General features: G+C 35.6%; 1 protein-coding gene across 1 annotated transcript in view; it reads right to left on the bottom strand.

The window, feature by feature from the left end:
• Window positions 1-309: 309 nt before the first annotated feature.
• Window positions 310-25700, bottom strand: part of DENND4C (DENN domain containing 4C) — a 70215-nt gene continuing 44824 nt past the window's right edge. Inside the window, exons 17-33 of the mRNA XM_031054155.2 lie at window positions 25261-25467; window positions 24456-24584; window positions 23563-23707; window positions 23085-23231; window positions 20739-20864; window positions 19845-19979; window positions 17333-18474; window positions 15572-15752; window positions 13841-13950; window positions 13219-13394; window positions 12043-12225; window positions 10849-11038; window positions 9696-9941; window positions 8286-8403; window positions 7156-7309; window positions 5990-6054; window positions 310-5318 (exon numbers count right to left, since the gene is read on the bottom strand). Coding sequence (XP_030910015.1) covers window positions 5182-5318; window positions 5990-6054; window positions 7156-7309; window positions 8286-8403; window positions 9696-9941; window positions 10849-11038; window positions 12043-12225; window positions 13219-13394; window positions 13841-13950; window positions 15572-15752; window positions 17333-18474; window positions 19845-19979; window positions 20739-20864; window positions 23085-23231; window positions 23563-23707; window positions 24456-24584; window positions 25261-25467 — 3591 coding nt within the window. The 3' untranslated portion in view covers window positions 310-5181. The remainder of the gene's footprint in view (window positions 5319-5989; window positions 6055-7155; window positions 7310-8285; window positions 8404-9695; window positions 9942-10848; window positions 11039-12042; window positions 12226-13218; window positions 13395-13840; window positions 13951-15571; window positions 15753-17332; window positions 18475-19844; window positions 19980-20738; window positions 20865-23084; window positions 23232-23562; window positions 23708-24455; window positions 24585-25260; window positions 25468-25700) is intronic.

Here is a 25700-nt window from a genome sequence, read left to right as displayed (position 1 = left end):
ATTCTGCCTCCTTGCGCCTGATTTTCAGTTTTTACCTCTGCTAGTTGTCAGGGCTTGCTTAAGGTGCCACACAGACATAATCTCACAACCCGGAACACTGCAAGTGAATCCCATCTTTTCTGATCTCCCCTCCTCAAGTGACTCCTACTCTTTTCCATTATTCAGAAGTAGCTGGGGCACTATGACATGATTCCCCAAAAAAGCATTTGAAAGGCTTTGCTTTTGCCCATCTATAGTCTGAATTTGCCTTTAAGATTAAATTCTGTCAAACAGGTAAATTCCAACGGCAAAAAAGCTGAACAATTTTTACACAGGACGCATACATATTTTATTTTGGGAAATACGTTAAAAATTGCTTCTTAGTTTAGGATATCTATACGTAATTCAGAATATGCAGAGTGCCCTTTTAAACTCAAAAAATATTTGTCAAATGTACAAAAACATTACAGAGAAACATTTGTTAATCAAAGCACAGTACATGGATGCCATTTTTCAACAGTTCGAAACAGTTTCTAAAATAGTGCAAATTTTATTGCATTAAACTTCCCAGCTCACTTAATTGATAATTTATTCACATGACATCCTTTCATCCTCATTACAATACTGTTTATTCTAAGCTCCTAAAAGGAGTTCAATGTGCTTCTAAACAACCAGCAAACAATCCCTTTTTTTTGCACCACTGATGTAGGCACTGAAAGACCATCCGTTTCTCTTCTCTTACGCATTACAATATACATAGCACAGTGGAATACAAATCTGGAGTCCAATTCAACCATTCAGTTTCAAGACTTTAACCGTTGCAGGGCTGTGTGTGTGTGTTTTAAAAAGGTCCATAATGAACAGCTGATATACAGAAGGCATTTTAATGTCTTTATTAGTTAAAAGAAAAAAAAAACTTTTGTTGAAAAGGTACAGTTATGTGAATAATAAGATGACCTGCTTACCATTTAATCAAGTTATCTGCATTGAAATAATTGCTTAATTAAAAGTTTTAAAAAGATAAAACTATTGAGTGGATTTCTCTGTTACTTACATTTTAACAATTTCTTTTAAAAATATAATTTCTATGATCTAATTTAATATACATTTTGAAAATATCCCCTATGTTGCAGTTACTCAAGGAAAGCAGTAAACTCAATGAAAGGTATACTCTTCTAGCTGCAGCAATACAAAAAGCCATTAATTCACAGTTAAAATGGAATAAAAATCACTCATTCACAAGTGCAACGTAGCTTGAGCTTAACCACTGTGAAATTCCACTAGGAACAAGGCTAAGTTAATTGCAAAACAAATTAATTTAGTTTGAAACCATATACTAAATAAAATATTTTCCATTAAAATTGTATTGTCTAAACTGGAGTCATATAAAATGCGAAGACAGAATATGAGTAACACAGAGATGCTTCTAGTAACATGTAATAAAAGCTGGTACCTATTACTGTGCCGATACCACAGCCACATCAGTCTCCTTTACCCACTAGGTTTTGAAAGACATCTTGGTAATGTGGCAGAATATAATTTATAAATAAATCTTTGTCACTTAAGAATCCTGATTTAAAACAAACCAAAACCTGTAAGACTCCATTTGATGTTTTAATTCTGAAAAAAAAACCAGCTATTTTGATAAACTAGAACTATAGGTAATTTTTATAGCTGGGTGAAAGATGCAATCTTCTCAGCATAACTGACTGCAGTTCAGTGTCTTTAACACAACAGTTCAAGGAAGCTTCTCTGTAATAATTATTATTCCAACACAAACTTTCAAAGTTTTGGGGCTTACTTGAAATTCGTTAACAGTTTACATCCATGTATGTAATGTTTGTTTTAAACCCTCGCTTTCTGCACACACTGCGGGCTTGGAAGTTACTATTGACCTGCAACCTTTTTCTTCATGTGCCAATTCCAAAATGCACACAGAAAACCATTGCCTGAGCACTGGCTTTGGAGCTACTACAAAGAGTATGTGGAAGCAAGAGCTTTGCAAGTGAGCAACATGCTTCTGTTTCTGCTTACACCAAGAGAAAAACAGAACCAAGATCAAGCTTATCCCTCCTTCACAACACTGTACACTTCGTTCATGCATTACGGATTCAGATAAATTTGTATTACTAGGAGTGGAGTGTCCACTAATTATGAGCAGTCATAGGTAGCTAGGTCATTCCTATGTAGCCCAGGAAGTTCATGCTGTTTACTAGCAGGGAAAAACTTACTATGCCTTCAGAGTGCAATTTTCAGAAAGACAAAAGTGTTTGCAAGGCCAAATTTTTGACCATGTGAGTATTTAGCCGTGCTATGCATCTTATGCCCTGCCCTTCTATTATGCACATTCACGGTTCTTTCAGCATTCAAGTTAGAGGAGCCTACATCTCTGAAAGTTTGTGTAGGAAAACCTGCAATCTCTCTGTAGTAGAACCAACAGTCAAAGGAAGAACAGGGAGTGCCATCATGTATTTGTAAGGAAAGAAAACAACTAGGAAAAAATAGTCAGTTCTTAATTCCTTTCAAATTTTTGTGAACTTTACCCCGCCCAACCACTTAGCTGAAAATCTAACAAACAAACTGCATTCAGAGATCTTCCTTTTCATTTGAACTACAGATTTTATTCAAGGACCAGCTGATTCATTAGCTATTAAAACTAGGCATTAAAAAATCCAAATTATAAAGAGTAAGCACTCTTTGTCATTATATATTAAAGAATTAATTACAGTAGGCAGATTCAAGATTTCAAGTAAATACATGCAGGACTTCTACCACTCTGAAATCCAGGTACATACACAAGGAGTATGAATTAATTTGTAGTGTATAGAAATGCCAGTATGAAGGAACAAGTCAAAGTCAGTTCAATCCTGCAGTTGTCCTGTTCCCTTCAGGATTTAGTTTGTGGTTTTTTTGTTGCTGTTGTTATGCTGGGGCAGGAGGGGCAGCTGTTGGTTTGGGTTTTCGTTTTGGTTTTGTTTAGTGTACATACCTGGGGAAAGTCTAACATTTAGCACTAGATGCTATGACACAACCTGCTTTGCTCTTTCTACACCACTACTGCCTGAATTATCTGTATTTTTAGCTATGGATGGGAAGGTCATTTTGAAATCAAAGTGATCTCTTACATGATCCAGTTTATAATAATGTTATTTACAATGGTTTAAAACAATTTGAATGTCACCAATTACTTAAAACAGTACTCACTGCACAGATTTTCTTTGTAATTTAATGAGCGAGGAGAAGTTAAGGATAGCTAAAATTTGATTCTTTGCAAATTGCACCACATAATCATATGATCTGTCCATTTAACATTTAGAAACTGTCTTTGTATAGCTGTACATTTAAGATAAGTATAGAACAATACAAGAAAATTTGCTGGTTTGATTTGTATAAGAATTGTTTGGATGAGTGCTTCACACAGACAATTTACCTTGAAAGGATGGAACTGTGCATGTCAATTATGTAATTGAAGAAGAGAGGAAAATATGAAGAATTAAGCTCTACACTTCCATTGTGATGCAGATCAGATACCTGCAAGCAACCATGCATAAAACTAAAGAATACAGGACGAAAAAAAAACCCAAACCCAAACAAAAAATGAAGTCACCATGTGCTTTCTTGCTTTTGATTGTTGAGAAAGCACAATATTTTCATTAGGAAAGAATCTGTCCAGATAATATCCCCATATAAACTTTGGATCAGCACTTATAGACAAAATACAAGGAAATCAGTCTATGACACAAATGTATTTTGTTATGAATAGTGCAAATCCTTTGCCGTAGCCTCATGAAAAAAACAAGAGTTAGCTTTCTTGTTTCATGTAAAAGCTCTTGCAGACAGACCTTCATCCCTCATCATTTTAAGAGAGTACTATGAAGCAAATACATTCATACTGAGATGTGACTATAGTTTTAGCTATGCTCCTTTAACATGCTACAAACCTTATTTTTTCCCCTGAATCTAGGGTTACCCCTAGATTTTCATCAGAAAAGCCATACCATCAAATTTCACAAAAAAAAAAAAAATTGGAATCAACCTTATCCCATTCCTCAAGTAATTGAAACACTGAAATTGTTAATCAGCATCCAGGCTTTTGCCAAGACTATGACTACTAGAGTCAGTTAGAATGTGAGGTGAGGAAGTGTCTCATCTACTAGAAGCAATCCAAAAGATGGATTCATCTTTCCAGATCATACACGCAAACACTTCATTTGTGCTAATATATACCTTGAAGACCACATTTATAAATACATTTTAATTGAAATATTGAATTTGGACTATCAGTGCAAAATAATTAACCACAGGCTAGTATAAAACCATGGAAAAGGGTGACAGAAGAATTAAAGGAAAAGATACCTTTCAAGCACACATGCATACAGTATAGAGAGTAATTTTTTTTTCAGACAGCATCTGTTTAACAAACCCTGTATAAATTCTAATGCCATTTTAAAGCTTCCTAAAAAAAGTTTTTAGAAAGCCATCCATTTCTGAGCTGCTTTGTGTAGAAGCCCATCATTGTCTTGGAGAAAGCAGCAGCACATTCATAGGATCTTTAATGTGTCAGACAGAGAATACAGAAAAACTGAGTGGTTTTTACAACTGCAGACATACATTATGAAAATGTCAGCCAAAGATAATTTAGAATACTGGGACAAGGGCCAGGGAAAGGGTAGCAATTTCAGGTACTGTGATCTGATAAAAGCAACTGCATTGCAATTTCCAATGCAAGGACTCAAGTATTTACATTCATACACACATACTGCACACTAATAAAAAAATCCTTCTTTAGGGAAAGGCTATTTTGTAGTAGTAGTGAAGAACCTAAGTATTCTGTGGCAGGAAAAGTAGTTCATTAAAATACATAAATATTGGTGGCTCTTATATCAGCAACTTAAGAGGCTGTTCTATCATCACCTTTTTGAACAATTTCATGTTGTGGGAGAATGATCTGAGGAAAGACAAAAAGTATATACAGTGAAAAAAAGCAGATCAATCGCTGAAACCAACTCACCCCATTAATATAGTTTAAAAACATTTTAACATACTTTACACTGTTTCGTGAGACAAAAATATATGATGTATCTCAAGGAAATTGCTTTGACAAATTGCTCAGATATCACCTTTTGGGATTCAAAGTGTACATATCACCATGCTCCTGGTTTGTTCATCTCTACTTTTGTCACACCGGGGTCTTCCTCATTTTCATATTAAAGGTGCTCCAAAGCACTTCCTACAACACTCAACCCTGCTGCTTGGTGGAGCATCTATTTTGTGCATCTTTTCAAGAACTTCCTTTGGTAGATTTTTATGTGCAATTCTGTATTCACTATCAAAAACCTCTGAAATAGAAAAGCATAGTTGATGTTATTGAAGAAACCCTGTAGAGCACCCACTATGTTCCTATAAAATCCTTTCGATGATTTTTATATAATAATATTAATTATCTTAACTAGGCATCGATTTTTTTTTTTTCAAGTTCTCTCACAGAACCTGAAAAGTTTCTTCACATTGGAGCATCACAACACATCACAGTGGATGCCCATTACTTCTATTGCAGTTCATTTTGCCTGTTCCCAGGGTATTTCCCCTGTCATATCCCATAAGAAAGCCCCTTTGCCTGCATAGTACCAAATAAAAGTCAGGGTAGAGGAGATCAGTAAGGGGTGAGCACTCAGGTGGCTAGATGACATATGCCTAACATGTAGGTCGGAGAAAGATGGACACAATTGAGCGCATGTTTTCAGACATACGGAATTAAAGCTTCAAGCTAACAAATTTGTTTAAAACAGCTGATTACTAGTTTTAAAGCTAAAATTAACATCCCATCTGAATTACTTTTCTATAAAAGTAACACCTTCTTGAAGAGTAACAGCTCAGTACTTTGCATTAAAATACAGCAATTGAAAAGCTACTTAGAAGCTCATGGATGGATATATACACTAGTTTTTAGATACAGTATTCATGTATTTTAGAAACAGAAACATGCATTTCACGGTATCTTTTAACTTACCAATGTCAATGTTCTCTCTTCCAAGAGACACCAGAGAGAGGAAAAGAATTTCTCTGTAAAAACTCCTAGGAAATATATTGAAGGGCAAGTCAATGAAAGCACCAACTATCGTAAGTTTACAAAGTCAATGTTGAAGATGCTAACCTTTTATTACATAGTTTCTGCAACTGTTCTGTTACTATTTCTTGTGAAGAAAGTGACTGATCTATATGACTGTCAGCTAAAGATCTCCTCTTGCCTGAGAATTTTTCTTTAACACATGAAGATACAGTATTGCCAGATTCATTTTCTGTGAAAAATCCCTCTGTCAAATGTGCCACAAAAATTCCAGAAAAACAAGAAATATAGAATTAAGCACCACTTATTTAACTTATTCCTGCCTGAGGATGAAGTACAGGAAGCAGAATTATTTCAGATCACTCATATTTTGCTTTTTTTGTTTCAGAATGTCACAATCTATCTCAGAACTGAATATCACTAAACAATGGTATATCAACTTTTTCCTCATGGAACTTACGAAGATTCTTGTGTAGGCAGATCACTACATTATTTTTATTTCTTTTTTAGTAACTACAAACCACAGAACGGAGATGACTTAGCATGATAAACTTCGAATACATCTTATATTTCCTGTCATTTAATTCAGAGGCTTGCTTTATAACAAAGTGCTTTATAACAAAGTGCAGTGCAGAGGGCAAAATGTACAGTAGAAGCATTATTTACATGTCTCCCTTTATTTGTGGATCATGCTGTATACAATTTCTAAGCCAGTACTCCAGGCTGGTAGAATTCCAGTAGTTATAACCAGGTAGTTTGGAGAATATTCCAGGCACTGCAACAGGATACTGCACACTTACATTTATCATTTTTCCAGATCTGGAGCAGCACCAAAAAATTGGCATAGTCAGTATCTGCATTTTTCTTATTAATTCATAAAATGTCCATTTTGATCAAGGAACTTATTTATTCATTTAATTTGGATGAGCTATGCTTCTAGGCACAGAATGCATCTGTTTGTAATCATGGGCATAAGCAAATAGACACAAGGTTTGGTGAACACAAAACTGAATATTGCAAGACATCCTTACAGAATCTGCATTATTAAGTGTATATGGTCTGATCTTATTTAACTTTGGGGAGAAAATAAGAAGAGATTACCCCTTTACCTCTGTCGTTTCACATCTGGCTTAACCTTCTGTAGAAGCAGGTTGATTGGTTTAACAACATTATTGTGTTGAATACTTAGTTTAATGTTCTCCAGCAAAGTGTTTGTTGCCTGCTGATCTTCTGCCAGTGTGGAGGGTCTCTTTTCAGAAGAATCTGGGAGATGTAACCATACAGGCTATTAAACATTAAAGATTTTATATTTTTTCACTTTAATAAGAAGAAGGTATTTCAGAAAGTGAGATAAATACTCAGAACCTCTACTCAATCTACAAAAATCTGTTACAATGGAAATGCTTTATCTGCTTATGGTCTTTATTCCACCACAAAAGTTACTGGATGCATCAACTACCCATATGCAAATGCTTTCAACATGACAGAGAGATATAAGAGACTGAAGAGTATCCAGCATCAGAAGCTGGCTGTGATGGTTTGCTAGCTCAGATATATTGCTCTACTTAAGTTTCAAAAACTAAGTTTATGAATGTTATTTTACACAGTGGAAAAGAAGTAGAACAAAAGAAAACACCATCACATTACTTATCAAAGAAACTTTTCTCATCAAAGAGCACAGACTGAGAAGTCTATGTCAATGATTTTTTTTTGCTGATCAGAAGTAATGAAATCCCAAGTTCTCATAAGCAGTCTGCCCGTTTTTCCTTCCTTTCAAATCAAGTTATGGTAGACAAAGGCTTTTTTTGATCTTACTTTTTGACAGTCAAGTAGGCTGCCAAAGGTACATATTAATGGGACTTGTTAACTTTCATTCAGTTACAGAAACACAAGATAATTCATCTTTTTCATGTCTGCACAGATATAACTAGATAATGCAGTTAAACTTTCAAATCAGGTGAAGATTACTTAGCATCACATCTAGAGCAAATCTTCCTACCCTATTTAAAGCCATATGACACATAAAGAATAGATAACATACCTTTTAACACATATTAGTAAAATATTTTTCATAATTTGATACTGAGACTATGTTAAGTACCTCAGGGATTGCAGATGCCTTACACACTAAGAAAGCTTTCCAACTTGATGGGGTGTGTACACTTCAGACAGTACAAAACAAAGGTGTTTTTCCATAGCCTTTCCTCCCTCTGCTTTCTGTAACATTTGTTTTACTTACTGAGATTTCTCCAAGATATATACAGGGGCTCCCCTGGTTCTTGGTGGAGGTTGATATTGTCCCACAGAAGATGGATGTATACTAGCTTACTATCTTGAGCAAGAGACGTCAAAGGAAGCTAAAACAACATGAATAAAGGAAAAAAAGTTTTTAAAACATCAGTATACTCTCATTATTTAAAAAATTGCTCTTTCATGAAAGTATACTTTATTCAGCTTGAATCCATCAAACAGGAACAGTTGATGTCTTCTAGAGACAAATTCACCAAATCAGAGCAAAATCGCAAGTACTGCAACATTTAATTGCCTTTTCTGGTTTAGCCTAATTGTACGAAGACCATTCAGTTTTCTACATAAAAATCTTATATAGCTGAAGAAAATTTGAATGAGCATGTATCAAAAAATGGGTTTTGTGCACTAAATATGTTACTTAATTTGTACTACTTATCATGCCACACTGTAGTATTTTCTAACCTGATTAAGACTTGGTATGCATGTCCTTATGTTGATGTTTCCAACATGAAGTAAGAATGTGTACGAGCCATTTACTGCCACTAAAATATATGGTACTCAAAACATTAGATCTATAATTATTTTATAAAATTAAGTGCCTTTAGAATTTCTAATACAGTAAGACTTAGTGGGCAAGAAAAATTCACCACTAGTGTGTCAATTCAAAGAAGCAATTACAGATATTAAACTCCATCTTCTGCTTTACCCTGCTAATGCATTGTATTTAGTCAGTATGCTTTAGATTTCACTAGTATTGGTCTTCAACTACATTCCCTGAAAAATTGCTCTTGATTCCAGCATTCTGGGCTTTTTTTTTAATTGAGAGAATTTTAAAATTACAGCGCATACAAGTAGATAGGAAAATACTACTTTTTTGCATGCTTGTTAAATTCACTAATTACATACACAAATCATATAGTTTTTCCCTAAAATGGAAAAAGCAAAATACTCAAAATATAGCATCCGTTCTATATTCTTTCCATACATACAGTACTGAAACTCAGTGGACTTTGAATAGCAAAACCTATTAGTGGAAAAGAACAAAAAATATTGACTAATAACTTAAAAGGTTTATATACTGAAGTATGCAACCCACACTATGTGGATTTCATTGCTATTTGTGAGTTCTCAACAGATACATCTTGTTTCCATCCATGCATCAGCCTTCCCTTTAATGAATCTTAGTCTCCGGCTTTTTAGAAGAGAATGGCTTGACTAGAATTTGAATGCTGTTTTCACCTACCTTACTTCAAAATTCCTTGTGGAAAACAAACCTTTCTGCTTATATTATAAAACCCAGGAAACTAGACCCAAGCTACTTACCTACTTTTTTTGACCCAAACTCTCAAATGTAGTTTACTTCTAATATCTGCAGCTCTAATAGGAAGAAGCCACTTACCTGCACTCCATCATTACAGTGTTCAGATGTTAAAATGAGTCCAGGTAAGTTGCTAGGCAGATCCAACCGTTGGAAATACCAAACTAGGTTCCAGAAAATTATGGGGTGTTGATTGATGAATTTGGATGTATGAATTACTTGCTCTCCCTCATTTTCCAACAGTGATTCAAGCTCCTTATGCAATACCAAAGGGCTCAAGTAGGGCACAGATACAGGGAGAGGATTAGGTCTTTTTACTAAAGGATCCTAAAAAGAAAAAAACAAACAAACAAAAATGCACACAAAAGGTGTTTTACAGAATCAAAGGATTTTCCTCCAGAAATACTCTTCAGAATTACTTGCCCTGGAAATACCCCATTGCAGAGTTTATTTTTGTATTTGGAAGAAACAGCTGGAAGTACCAAACACAAAATAACTTTAATAGCATTAATAGTTGTGAGGATTGTGGTGTTTATTAACTTTAAAGAACAATCAACTAAGCTCTCACTGTTACGTGAAAAAGAGAAAATGCTAATTTGTTATAGCTACTTCCTGATTGTGCAGTTTCAAGCTGTATAAGTTGGTGGCAATATAGATTGTAGAAATGTAGAAATATAATTACATCAGCTGTGGAACCAAATCATGTATTCATATGTTAAAGACAGCTTCCTGCCAGTAAAAAACACCGGAAAGATAAGAAACACTTCATTTCATATGCAATAATAATGTAACAGTCTCAATACTGCCTCTTATCTTATCCACTCAAGAGGTAAGCCTAATACCACATATAGAAAGAATGTAAGTAGATGCTTGGAAAAGGAACAAATTTTCACTCTTGCAACAGTGTACTGTTTGTACTATTGTGTTCAGTCTGCTGTAGAAGTTGGGTTATTTTTAAAACAAACTTCCAGTCTGAGAAGACAAAGACTGGCTTCATTTTGCTAGAGAGGACATTTCAATGAAGCAGCACCATTCGTACAATGTACTAAAACCCCCTAATTCTAGATTAACTGAACCAAGATTTTAATTTTTTTTTTTTGTAAGAATGTGAAAATATGCTTGGCCATTTCCATTCCCCAAATGGACAGGAATGATAGGAATAGGACATGATGTATTTTAAGTTCATTGCATTAATTTTTTTGCTGCCAACTGAATGTGCAGCTTCTAGACTTACCACAACTTCCTGCAGACTGTTTGGAAGACTAACTGTTGAAATTCCATGAGATGGTCTCTGGGAAAGATCAATATTTTGCAGTGGACCTCCAACACTGTGGCTCCGAGTCAAGGACACTCCCCTTTTTGGTGCATTATTGGAAGATGTCTTCAGGGTTCTGGGATCTTTACTCTGTTCTTCTGCCACATCACTGTTTGAATTTTAAAAGAGAATATGCTAACATGAAACTGTTCATCATTCCTATGGCAACAGGAAAGAAGAGGAGAAAGGCTGCCAAGTAAGTATCACAAGCCAAGTTTCTCTATTAATAAGGAATCATATTTGACCAGTTAGCTCCACAGTATACAGAACAGTATAACAATCCTTCCAGAAAAGAAGCTAAGTAGAGCCTAAGACATGAATCTGAAAGCATCGCAGTTTTGTATAGGTACCATTGCTCTCGGACAGCTTTACCTTGCTTAGAAAAACAACAATGCAGTTTTGTCAACACACAGAGATGATTTTGTTCTGATTACGTTAATTTTTACTTCCTCATTCCCTTTATGCTTACTTTCTCTAAATGTCATAAGCAGAGCAACTGTCACATGACTTAGTACCTATTGCAACATAATGTTAACAAATTTCAGCAAAAAAGTCAATTCATAGAAGCCCTATTTCAGTTCTTCCCTTTTCCAACATGAAACTTTCTTAATGTTTCCTCCCTCACCCTTTTTCAAAAGTAGTATTTTCTCAGTTTCAGTTTTACACCAGTGTTGTTTGTCATAGAATGTATGCTCTGTATAAGTGTCAAGGGTCCAAGACTTTTCTCTCAAAATAGTGTCTCAGCAAAAGGAATTATTTTTCCCCATAATACACTGTCCTTCTTGTTAAACTCTAAATACAAGGAAAGAAGAAGTAATGCTTATGTCTCTAAAAGGTGTGTTCTAACAATACCTATTTTACCTATGAATTATTAGCAGATGAACCTGAAGATTTATTTCTAGAGTTGTATCTCTAATACTCACTCATTAGTGGAACCAGTTACTTCAAATTGATAAAAGCATGCAAAAAAAATAAAACAGATGATCATCAAGTTACTTTGTAACTTGTGCTTTACCATACTTGGCACATAAGTCAATCTTCACTTTAAAGCAGAGGAGAAATAGTGGAAGTGTTGATACATTTCTGACAGAACTAAACCCTTGTTTTACCTACCTCTGCTCAGCTGCAGAGCTAGTTTCTTCAGCTATGGTGTGGCTGGACTGTGGGTGATCTGAAAAACTGATCAAGTCAGCAACAGCTGGACTGGACAACAGCTTCTGCTCCAGGGGGTCCGCGGTTAATGGAAGGGTACCACTCTGTAAACTATCTCCCGAAGTACTTTGCTTCAGGAAAAAGCTAAGTTACAACAGGAATGGGAGGGGAGAGAAATATAAAGAATAAGATTTAAGAATAAAGTCATTAAAAAGTTATTAATCTCTACCTTTACTTTCAAAAGTAATAAAGAAACACAATATTAAAAGCTAGACCACTGTAACTTATATAGACAGAGTAAACAAACACAAAGTAAATAAACACAGAGATTTGATCTGCAAAAGAAGAAATCCTATGCTGTAAGTCATTAGTGACCTTCATTTATCATGGTTCCCCGTCAATGATATATCAATAGCTGACACATCACTGAAAATTGCTGTTACTGTAAAGCAACATTACTGACTAGGAGACTATACACCATTATAGGTACAAGACAGCAGGAATGTGTCATGCTTTGCTAAGTTTTTTTAAAGTACACACTCTACAGATGATCAGTTTCAGCATTAGAGAACACTAATGAAAGCTCTGTTTCACAACAACAACCACTACAGTGAGAATCCATTTTAAATTACCTTAAAGTAAGTTCCAGCCTTCACAGTGTAAAGGTAAAAATAGTAAGCGGAGAAGCTTAAACTGGAGAACTAATGGAGAAACAATAAGCTGCAGCATCTGTAACTAAAAGCTGCTAGTAAATTTAATTTGGGTGCAATTCTTTGCTGACAGATTTAAAAACTGCTTTATATGCTTTTTAAATTTCACAATCCATTAGCTTTATTTTACAAGTTAAACAAAACCAGACTTACACTTTCCATACAGTTATGTTTAGAAAGAAAATACAAAAAGAAAAAGTGGTAAAAGGCAACTGGTTCTTTGCTTTCTGGCTATTTTACAATTAAATGCAATAGTGTACACGACTTACAACTTCCTTCAGTACAATCATGACTGTCAAACAAGCAGACATTCTTGCAACCATCTAGACAAAAATACTGGAAAAGATAACTTAAGATCCTTTTGGAAAAAAATATAACCTTGGGCAAATGCAAAGGCAAAAAAAGAGTATGCATAAAACACACTAACCTTGCAGAGCCACGTAGGTCTTTAAATTCAATATTAAGTAAAGGTAAGAAGATACTTTTACAGAAAGGACAGGTAGTATTCAAGTTTGAATCATCAGCTGTCCATCCAGCCATAATTTCTTCATCATAAACCAAAGCACCACAAGCTCTACATTGAGAGCAGCTAGACATCAATACCTAAAACAGCAAAGAATTAGTATTATAAATCTTGTTTCAGGGTTTTTTAATAATTGGCTTGATAGGCTTAGTGTCCACAGGAGTTTAACAGGTATCAGAATGCCAGCTGGGAGACATGAGTTCATCACTGCTAATAACCATACTTGAGTTATCTTGTCGGCATAAGTTTTACCTATGAAATGCAAATACTAATAATTTATTTCTGTTTGTTATTATCAGACCTGGAAGAAACATTACTCTTAAATGCTACAAATTTACCGTTTGCAAATGTTCACTCCTATGAAGCCTCTAGTGTATATGAATTGCTTTGAATTTTATAAGTAAATGCACATCTGCTTCTACAAAAAGAAAATAAATAAAAAATCCCACAAACAAACTAATCAAACATGAAAGAAACATTTATAGTGATGTGGTGGACCTTGGCTGTATAAGTTTGTTAATCTTACCTCCATTGCATAGTTCTGGAAAATGCTGGATAGGCTAGTATTATGTGAAGAGCTTTGCTCTGACTTCTCAGAATCTTGTACTTTCATACTTCTTGGCAATAAAACTTCACCTGCACAGAAAGAGCCATTTGAGTCTTGTATTCAGGGAAAGAGTAATTCACCTATTCCCAAAGAAAATAATTTCTGTTTGACCAAGACAGAAAATCATACCAGAAGATCTTCAAGGATATGTGTAGCTCTGTAACTTCACTGATATTATAATTACAATATCAATAAATATAATTTTTGTGTTTAACATTTAGAAGTTATTTTTGTCTAACACAATATATCACAAACTGGTAAAAGGAAAGAACAAAGAAAGAATGAAGAATGGCAAACAGCAGTAAGATTGCTGAATACATATCCTTCTAAAAGTTGTTCAACATTTCTTGTATGATACATCCATATGTAAATAATAAAGAACTGCACCAGGGAAGACAAGTGGTACCAAATATGCCATTACTGTGCTTAAGGTATCTCCAGCTAACACAGTAAGAAAATGCAGTAAAAAAATACTCTTTTTTTTGGTAAGACTAAGTTTTAGGGTTATGAGCTTTGGCCAGGAGGGAAAAAGGAGTTGGAATATATTTACCAGAAGGAAATGGTTGGAATCAGTTTTAGAAAGCAAAACTACTAGCACTACTTCCTCTGACAATCCCAAACTTTCCTATTAAAAAAAAAAAACAACAAAAAACCACTACCAGGCTCCACTAAATAAGGCTCCTCTGCTTCTTCAGCTAAAGTTCATGCTTGTGAACAAATTTTACATATTCTGTTGACAGCTGTCACTCTTCATAGTTAGTTCTTATAATCCTCCTAACTAACTGGAACTAGAAGATAATCATGTCAGGATTTTGATAGGTAAGGCCACTTTATCTCCACTCCACAAAATAGTTCTTCCTCTCTTGATGCACATGGCTTTATGATATTCACATCATTAAAGTATCACAAAGAAAGGTAAACCAAACCTAGAGATCGCTCAGCACACATCTTTTTCTCAAAATAAGAACCAAATCTGAACTGGAAATTATTAGACTTACTTCATGCAGTTTTAGAACTTCGGGGAGGTAGGAAAGGGCAATTTAGCAATAGGCATATATATTAATCTACTTACCTTCACAACTTCAGATCAAGTATGTATCCATTACCTCCCATTCCATAGTAAAACTTAAGAATTTTTTGTGTGTGTTGCTTTGGCTTTTTTGGCCCTTGGGGCTGTGGAGTTGGTTTTGTTTATTTTTGATTTCCACGTCCTCCCCACTGAAAGATCTGCCTCTGTTAGTTATGCAACTATTTGCAGTTTTGCAGTTCTTGGACACTGCTCTGCTTTTCTGTATTAGTATTTCAAGAACTTTCAGGATATTTGACATTCCACGACTGAGCACATGTTCCTGGCTATAATTAGCTACCAATCTTCCTATCACATATACAGAAGTATTTTTAGAGTAAAATTGCTGTGCTTTTTATCAACTTTTTAAACATTCAATGAAGAGAAGCATTAGCTATTTGTCATGACAAGACCGAAGTTTAGAATGGAAGTACAAATTTGCTTGTACTTCAGGCTTTTAAATAATTTCAAATTACCATAGTTTCTATTGTTATGAATCATTTCACACATATAAATTTTCTCCTCTTGTTACATTATAAACAAGTTATGAAAAACAAACAAACAAAAAAAAAGCCCAATCTCACCTGCACTGTAATGCTGTCTTCCTGCATCTCCACTGCTACTGCTACTGCCAAGACTAGTAGTGCTTTGTGCAAGCTCATTTGTAATGAGCCCTGGAACGCCAGTTCTTGATGTCAGATTATCTCCCAAAATATTATCTTCAAAACCAGCCGGGAAGTTAAAGTCTGGTCGATTGTTTTCTTCCTTTAATACAAAAGGAAGAAAAATAGTATTCCAGATCAATTATTTGACTTCTATTTTTATCCTAATAAATAAAGATTTAAAGTAGCAGATTAAGATGAAAACTCCATGTAAAAAATTTATTAGATTTAAGATAAATCTATGCAACCCCAGAAAGATGTTGCACAAACCACAAGGATATTGGAAAAATGAAAGCCTTCACTAACAAAAATACTTAGCTGAAGATCAAACTGAGTGACAAAGCAACTGAAATATAAATGTCTTTATTACAAGAAAAAATGATGCAAAAAATTTTATTTGGCAAACATTACTCAAAATTAAGAAATTATCAGAAAAAAATTCAGAAAGTGAAATTTTCAGAATTGAAAACAGGAATAAAACATATCAGCTGAAATGATGCAGCAATAACACAGTCACTAAGCCACAAGATGCAATGAAGTATTTAGGATTTTAAAATTAGGATATTAAAAATGAAAATTTGCAGAAATAAGATAATTAAAAGATTTTTATGGAAATCAAATCATGTTGAGGAGAGATTACGATGTGCCATTAAAAAAAATTCTACAGAACAGGTAAGTATAATAGAAAGGCACACAGCAAAACCTGAGTCACAGAAAAAAAAACTGGAAAGAAAGGTAACAAGTGAGTTTTCACTGTCACAGTCAAAATGAGGTTAAAAAAATACTAGTAAGAAATATATATTTATTTAATAGAGAAGACCCTATTAGTAACATAAGTTAAATTTTCTTCACATAGGAATAAAGCCAGAGAACTATCTTTCCATTTCACATGTTTTATAAAGTTTGGGGAATGGAGGGAGAATTTGAAAAAGGAAACAAGAATTTATCTTAACAGCCTCATGAGGAGAGACAAAAGATCCTTAAAGCCAAATCCGATTAAGGGGTTAAATGGATCAAGCAGGGGCCTTTAGGATAAAAAAAAAAAAAAGGCCAAACCTAAGCCTGAAGCCACAATAACAAGACATATATGTAAAGAAGGAAGTTACAGTATTCATTCTTCCATCTCATCTTTCATTTGTGTCATTATACTCTGAACTGCTTTACTCTGAAAAAGACTGTTAATCAATTGTGCTCACACAAGAACCATAACATTGACTTCTAAAATTCACGATGAGTGAATTTACTAGATCTCAGGCTATCCTTTTCTACTTTCAACTTTAAATCACCAACCTGATTCCTTAGGTTTGATTTTTCATAACCTTTCCTTAATTTTTTAAAGTAAGACAGGTAGTATGGTATCATTTAAGATGACATAATTTTGTTCTTTGTAGGGTTTCTTGGTGCAGTTTCTTTAAACACAAATAAATAAACAGGAAAGGGGGAATGTTGAGGAAGAAAAGGTTAAAGTTTAAGTTTACTGCATCGAGACTATTTAATTTGATTTTGTCTGAAAAGTATTTTTTAATGACAAAGAAAAACTCCACTACACAGTAAATGCTATTTGTATTAGCTAATGAAAGTCAATACTTGATAAAAACACCATCTCATGAAGCAATCTTTTGGACACAGAAGTTATGACTCTAGCTTTGTCTACCCAAATTTTTCATATTGGAAAACACTTGCCTCATCATCTGAGTAACTATATGCTGAAGTTACAACTCCCCACATCTTACTGGCTACATTGGCAGCCTGCTTCATGCCTGATTTCAGGACATCCATTTTTGGTCCAGACAGTATATTGTCCAGCTTCAGACTGGATAAAGTTGTTACAACAGATCCTAAAGAGCCATGTGGAGAAGAACGACCCAGTCCTGTCAAAGATGAAGACCGCTCCTTTTGAACTTGCAGATGGGTTTGTTGCTTTGGTTGTACAGTGAATGTTTTGGATCTGGAAACAGAAGGACTCCTCTGACTTTCAGAAGACTTTGGGAATGGCAAGACAGGATCCAAAGGCAGGCTTGACCTCCTTTCTTGGGAGTGACCAAGTGTATCAGAGGCTTCTCTATCTGGCTTGTGCAGTTCCATGCTGGGAAACTTATTACCCAAGGGGTTCTTCAGATTCATATAACTTTCTATTTCATCTGCCAAATTACGTGCTGCAACTGGTGACACCAACTTTTCCTCAGGTTCCAAATGCCTTTGGTCTGTGCTGTCAGTAGCCAGCAAAGATAAAGGATCCAAGCCTACTTCAACATCTTCCCTTTCAATAGGCTTAAGCACTCCACATAGGCTATTCCTTTTAGTACTTGCATCTTTGGATTCTGGTTTCTCATTTTTTGATTCAACTGACTGTTTTAGGTTTAGGGCTTCCACTGTGGTCAAGTTTTCATCTCTTCCATTCTCAAGATGCTCATGCCCTTCCCCAGGTTCTTCCAGCACTGGTGAAGACCTATGCTCCAATTCCCAGTCACTCTCAGTCACACAATTCCACATGCCACTTACGCCAGAAACCTCCTGGTCAATGATACTTTCAATGTTGTGGGATTTGCTCGTGTGAGAGGGTGAAGTTTTAGCCCCAGATAAAGCTGCTGTTAGGATCTTGGCATCTGCTCCCATCATTATTGCCAGTTCTTTAGAATGCAAGTCCAAGCTGCCTTTTTTCATGAGCATTCCTGCTCTGCTGTCACTGCTGAAACTGCAGCTTCTCTCTGAAAACAGTTTCTGCCTCTTCTGTCTTTTTTCACTTGTTTTCTTAGGAGAAACATCACCAAAGAGCGTATCTTCAGCTGAATCCTGAGTTATGACCAGTGGGCTAGAACCAGTTTCTGGAAGAGAAAAGGCATTAATATGGATCCATAGCCATAGAAAACGTTTACTTCCTGAAATCATGTGAAATCTCCATATTTTCTTACTGGGGAGAAGACTGGGAGCTCCACAATCTCAAGTTATGAATTACTAAGTTACACCAGCATTAACAAGTTATATTACTGGCTGCAAAGGCATCCTGCAGATCTAAAGTCATCTGCACTTTGATTCCTTGAAGTCAAAGCCTTTTATGGCTTGTACCTCCCTTCCCTGTGCAAATACTTGGCGCAGACTAGGTACTACATCCATTTACCAAGGGAAAGTACAATTATAAATAAAGATTGCTCTGGGGTTTTTTTTGTTTGTTTTTTTTTGGGTGGTTTTTTTTTCAGCTTTGTTTGTTTCCTTGGGATTGGTTTTGTTTTGTTCTTTTTGTTTGGTTTTTGTTCATTTATTTTTTTTTTCCCAGAGCTATATTCAGGGTTCTGTACATCAAACTCCATCCTGGTTCTAGAAAAATAACCAAAACAAACCCCTATGGTCTGTGTTTGCACAACAAGAAGCATTACTTCATTTATGACACAACCATTTTTAGAAAAAGCTCATTAAATTTAGTACATGGAAAATAGAAACTAAATTTATAAATATTCCTATTTCCTTGGGGAATTGGGAATATTTATTGCCTAGAAAGCTGTGTTTAGCTATACAAAAACCTCCCTAAATCAAGCACCCTGATGTACCATATCCCTCTACTGAAGTGCTTAATGCTGCTTCTTGACTAGTCATCAGCTCTCATAATTGCCAGAAAGGTTCTGGACAACGTTTCTCCTGAGACTCAATTATTTGCTATTAAGCTATACTGAAGCTGGACTACATTGCCTTAGTCAAGAACAGGCACAAAGGCAGTAAAAAAAAATGAGCCCCAAGATTTGGCTTTTATATAAAAGCCAAAGTCTTCCATAAGTCTTCTTCATTGTAAAGCTCTAGATAGGTAAATAAATTTTGTATGGCTGTGCATGCACTGTTCCCAAGTTACACATTGGCAATGTAAGCCAGGAAAAAAAGAGACTTGTCCAAGGTTAGTGAGGTTTAAGTGACAAAATGAAGAGTAATTCTTTTGTTTTTCTAGTACATTACTGAAACACTCTCAGTGCAGGACAGGGAAAAATCTTGATTTCGATCTACTCAACAGTGACTTACAATCTAAGAATCCACAGGTTTCTCTTAAGTCACCTGCAAAGGACAATGGCAGAAAGCAACTGTCATGCAAGATATCTGCAAATAGATGTTTTGTTTTGTTTCATTTCATAGCATGAAAAAGATTGCAAAACATATAGCACAACAAGATCAGAGCTCTAGCAGGTTGTTTCACCCAGTGACTCACCACGACTGCTTTTCCTTCCACTGCTATCAAAAATGCCAGATGGAACTTTCACAATACTGCTACCCCAAGCAGGTGGGTCTGTTGGACTATGAGTTTCTATATTCAGCTGTCGCTTTTCATCAAATTTCTCATTAAAAACCTCTATAAGAAAGAGAATGAGAACTTAAGGTAATTCAACTAAATAATTTTATTCGCACTGTCGCAAAAGCAAACTCAAAACACTGCTCCCTGTGTAATTACAACCTAAAGGATCAGACCTACAAGGCACTGAACACTTCCTGGACGTAATACCCAGACAGATGACACTAGACAGTATTATGCAGAGAGTGCTTAGCTGTTCACAAGGTTAGAAAATATGCCAATTCCTTCCCATGGTACTTTTTCAACCAACCAAAGTAGAGCAGGAAGAGCAGTTCATAGATTTTTATGCAGGCTCTTTGCCTAATAACAGCTATAGAAGCCCTAATGAACATTAAGGACCTAGTAACACAGATATGGAAGAGGTTCGGTAATGAGAACAAAATACAGAAAAACTAAGAGCAAAACCAGGATGGAAGACAAGAGATTACCATTATTTTCTACAGCTGGGAAGAGTGTGCAAGAAAAAATAGTGTATTTTCAAATATAAAAATGAGAGGAAAGGAATACAAAACACTGTGTGCTCCAGCACTTGTCCAATTTTTCCATCTACATTAAATTAGTCTAACAAAAGGCCTTTTCTACCTCTATGTATTCTACTGCTATTATCTGGGGCACAGAAGTAGTCCACCAGATTTCATACACTCATGTTTTGACCTTGGCAACATTATGAATTCAATACATTAGGTATTCATAGTAGTCTAATGCATGAAGCAGATTTATTACAAATAGCCTTCATTAGTGTAAACATGCATACTTAACCTCCTATTAGATCTTCAGCTTTAGAAGAAGTATCTTTCTCTGCTTGTGTTTCAGCTGAATGAAGGCTATCCCCATCATCTCTTAGAAGTTCATCCTTGGATCCATAGCCCTGGTCTGACTGACCACCTGCTTGAACAAATACAAATGTATGCCTCAGATTTGGTTTTATTTCCTTTTTTCTTTTCTTCAGTAAGAAAAATATAAAAACTGAAATTAATCTGTTGTTTGGATTATTTTTTCATCAGAAAAATTCATAGTAAGATCACCAAAGTAAGTAATCTGTGCACTGATTTACTTGGCGATGGTGACAGCAGAGATTATGAGGGAATACCATAGAAATTTACTTTTCTAATTACCATATTAAAACCAAGTTATTCCCTAAGGAACACTATAGTGATTAACTACTTTTAATGCACTTTATCTCCTTTCACATTTCTTTGAGCATAAAATATTTCATTGCTGGGCAAGTTAATTCTCAAATGGATCTAAAAAAGAAATTACAAGAACAACAGTAACTGAGTAAGCGTCTAATAATGAATAAAACCCTGAAAAGAACTGTACCATAAACCGTGCTGTATCCTTGTGCTATAGCACAAAGTATAAAATGTGACAGAAAAAAAAAGCAAAAATCTAAACATTTTTTAAAACGTTTGTTCCTCCATGACACCAGTTAAACTTGACAGCCATAACTCAGTCTTAACAAGAGTTTACAGTAGTCCAAAAAGCCTGTACGATCAGGAAACAATACGGAAAGACATTTTTATCTTTTCTTTGTTATTTTTATCTTAAATGCTGCTGCATATGCAAAATACAAAAATACTATATGGGGCATATCCCACAGCAACATGTTGAACAGGATTATTTCTATGCCCTAGGGTACCTATTGGAATACTTGAGAGTATTGAAAACGATCAACATGTAAGTAAGTTAGTGTGAAAGGTATTAGGAACCTCCATAAAACTTGAGTGACAGACACGGTTTACCAACAATACCTATTGCTGCTGCTTATTTTACCAACAAACCACACATGTAAAGATTATTTAAATTTAGAAGTTTGTGCAGCCACCAATAATTACATTTGGCTACTATATTAAAAAACTTTTACACAGAAAAGTAGGTCCTGTCATTCTTCCATCCTTATTTTCCCTCTACCATCATTTCAGTAATGTCTGCTTTGCACAGAAGTAAAACCACCCTATCAATAAATGGGTGAATTACCTGCAGAAGTAACATTCAAGGGCAGAAATAATGCACACGTGCATCCAAGGCTTCACACCATACAAGTCTGCACCCCACACCGTGATAGCCAAGGACAAATGCGGCACCCAAGAGACAGCAAAGAGCGAAAAGCAGAGCAACAAAGAGCAAAGAGAAGGGAAGTTCAGTAATCTAGGCAGGCATATCAGATGAAGCACAGGAATCAGACAAAGTTTTCTTTACAGAAGTGCTCAAGATATTAAAAAAATTAAGTGTGCAAGAACCATTTGTACTTTAAGTTTTGAAGTACACACAGAAAGAAAGTTTAGTTGAGACTGTGCACAGGTAGGATGTAATCAGTATTTAAGCAGATACGAAGAACTAGGAATTTTGTCTTGCCATCTCAAGTGATTAATTTCCTGTGCACTCTTTTTATTTCAGTTTGTCTAGAAGAGTGCATAATATGTTTAAAGCAGAGTTTTTCCCCGGTTTATCACCTTTCTTTCCATTCCCAGGGTGTCTCATACAGACTTTATGACAAGGTTCTGATAATTTCTGTATTTATTTCCAAGTTTGGCAACTACTACTAATAAGCTCGAATATGGCCTCTAAAAGCATAGTTTACTGTAACCAAACATCACTTCAGGAATGCTAATTAGGCATTTCCAGATTACCATATGGTAATTTCCAGATTACCATAAGGAACACCATTTTAAAGAGGTGGCTTCTAATCATCTCAGCAACTTTCACTCCTTTAATGCAGAGAAAGGTTTTACTCACACAGACTGTAACTTCTGTTAATAAATAATAAGAAGGAAAATTTGTCAGATGCTTCATACCTTCCCTAAAGATTAGAATAAAAAGCAAGGTTTATGAGACCACAGCTAGACATTTATTTTAACAGGACAGTATTTCTGCTATGGTTCACTCTAAAGAAAAAGCAAGAACTAAAAAAGCAGCATGATCTGTGGTAAAGGAATAACATTCAACAGCAGGGTATTTCATTTTCTTTACAACATTTAACTCCATGTTTCATTCTCTACAGACCCAAAGGTGAAGGTGGTGATTGTGGAGGAGAAATCAAAAGGAAACCAGAGAATTCAGGCTTTTGGAGGTCTGTTAGTATTGAAACCCAACAGAATCTAGTACCTGTGCTAGAGTGATTATCAATGGAATCAAGCCTGACTAAGTCACTGACGAAGACAGCGTGCTCCCCACTGTTAGCATCATTAGAACTATCCACGCTACCATGGCTCACCATGTCCCCAACACTTCCACCTGTGGCACTTCGCAGAGCTAAAGACATGAACGAGAGCTGGTTAGTAAGAGAGGATTTAACTTCTTAGTTTTTTAAACAGATCTAACCTCTTCAGATAACAGTAAATACTTTTGCTTTCACACATAAAATAAGAATATGAAATTCTAGCAACAGAATTCAGACAATTAATTCTTCAGTTTGTGAAAGACATTCCAAGATGGTTTCAAGCATCAAGTTGGCAATTATTGATTTCTGTACACATCAGGAAAGATTTTCCACTTGTAAAAGTCACAAAGTTAGCTGTTATCCCTCAGAAAGCATGTCATGCTCTTGTCCAGCAGAAATAAATTAATTTAACTAATTTATTACCTGATATGAAAGGTACTCGTGGGCTCTGCGTTGATTTCTTTAAGCATTGTCTAAATTGTGCTGTGCCATGAACTACATTTCGTACCTTTGTCCACAGGAATATGCCACTGCGGTTACTGCTAGGCCAAGATGACTCTAAGACTGCCTACAGAAAAAGACATAGCGGTAACAAAGCCAGTAAGAAAGTTACACTAACAAACACAGTACAGTGAGAAGCTTTCCATACTCAAAAAAAGACATTTCCTGTCAACCATGTGAAGAAAGACAAGTATTTGTATTTTTATGACCTGCTCCCTTTCATAAACTGTTTCTTTTATCCCACAGCTCTGGATACAATAGGTGAGTAACAATAAATAATGGGTTAGGATTTAAGTAAACAAGATGGGGTTTGTTCTTATTTATATACTTTGGCAGCAACAAAAGACCATCTCTTTTCCCATGACTTTACAAAGTTTACTTTACTAAGAAGTTTCATCAAGATTTATCAGGAACTTGTAAGCAAGGAAAAATGGGGGAGGCTACTTCAGCTAGCCTAATTCCAGCCTTCAGCCAGCAAGATCCTGTTACTTTAAAGAATATACCTAGGAACATATGGATTTGACGCGGAAGCACTAGACAGGTTCCAAAATGTGGAAGTGGAAACATGATAAATGTGTAATTCAACAGAATTTTTGGTTAGCCAAACAGCATACGGATGTAAACTTAACAGTGTAAAACCATACAGGGTAGATCCAGTGAACCACAAGCATTTCCAAAATGACCGCTTGCCCAGCAGGATCAGCAAATCCAGGTGAAGAGTTGTGAGAAACAATCTTCAAGACATGCTACAGGACAAGGGGAGAGAACAGTAAGAGAGATAGTGGGCCAGTAACCCTCGCTAAGACTTCTCTTACCTTATTGTAATAACCATAGGTGATTGCATTTGGCTGTATTCCAGCATTTTTCATTTCAAAGAGGACTCTCACAGCCTGAACAGGCTGACCCCACAGTCCACAGAGCTGCATAACAACTCTGTAGCAGACCTGACAAGATAAAGATATGCATAAATGGACTGATGACAAGGATTTTGAAACAGCTTAAGCTCTTTCTTGATTTCCAACTTCTACACATGTAAAAGGGAAAGCCATGTGAGGGCAGCAACCCAACACTCAACAGCAAGAAGAGGGAGCAAGAGTTAAACAGGAAATCACACGAGCTGAAATAACATCAGCAGTCCCTTTGTTGAGAAGACTAAATTTTTTTTCCCCTCAGTTCTTCTGTTTGTGAAATAAAGGAGGGAAGGAAACACCCCCACAAAAAGCAGGATAACTTGCTGCTGTGTGCCTGTGCATACTACTGAAAGAAGGTATGCTGCACACAAACCTATTATCCCTTCAATTCAGTAAGACTGTAAAACATTAATACAAAGTGCATTTAAAAACCAGGATATTCAAGAACTTCCTTCTTGAAGAAGTCTGGGAGAAGATTAGCAACACTAAGTTGTAATACTTGACCCAGCTGACACTATGCTCATGATGAAAAAGGAAATGCATTTCCAGCTACCCTAGGTTAAGCAGACTTCTGCGAGATCATTTCAAGGTGTCTTTAAAACAGATCAAACTGTAAGTATGCTCAATCTGGTGGTGGTGAAATGCACTACATTTGCACTTTGTCTTCTATCCCATGTTTTATGATCACAGTTTTTGCATTCACACTTGCCTCATCTAGTGGTTCCACATCAGTTTTCCTCATTTTAATTAGAACATCGTACGCCTGCTGCAGTGCTTTGACCTTGAGATGTGCAACTCTGACATAGGCTGGCAGACAAATAAACCACAGGCTGTAACTATGACTGAAGAGACACTTTGCCCATTGTGGGGGACTTAAGTAATACTTCTTGGCTAATTTATGGGCTGTTTTTATCTCCTGTAAGGGTGACAAAATAAAAAACAGACAAAAGATGTAACATCCTGAATGTAGAAGCCATTACTCAGATACTGGCTCCTTAAAGGTAAACATTTAGTAATAATGGACAAACATTCAACTGAAGCTCTCTTCTTATCACTGTTATTAAGACTCTGCAAGCAAAAACTAGCATCAGGATCCTCTTTTTTTTTCCCTTCACCATTTGAGCACTAATTTTAATTTGCTTTTGTTTT

The sequence above is a fragment of the Melopsittacus undulatus genome, chromosome Z (genome assembly GCF_012275295.1).
Source record: "Melopsittacus undulatus isolate bMelUnd1 chromosome Z, bMelUnd1.mat.Z, whole genome shotgun sequence".
Classification (NCBI taxonomy): domain Eukaryota; kingdom Metazoa; phylum Chordata; class Aves; order Psittaciformes; family Psittaculidae; genus Melopsittacus; species Melopsittacus undulatus.
Note: the sequence above shows the minus strand (reverse complement) of the source record. Positions and strands in the feature narration are given on the sequence as shown.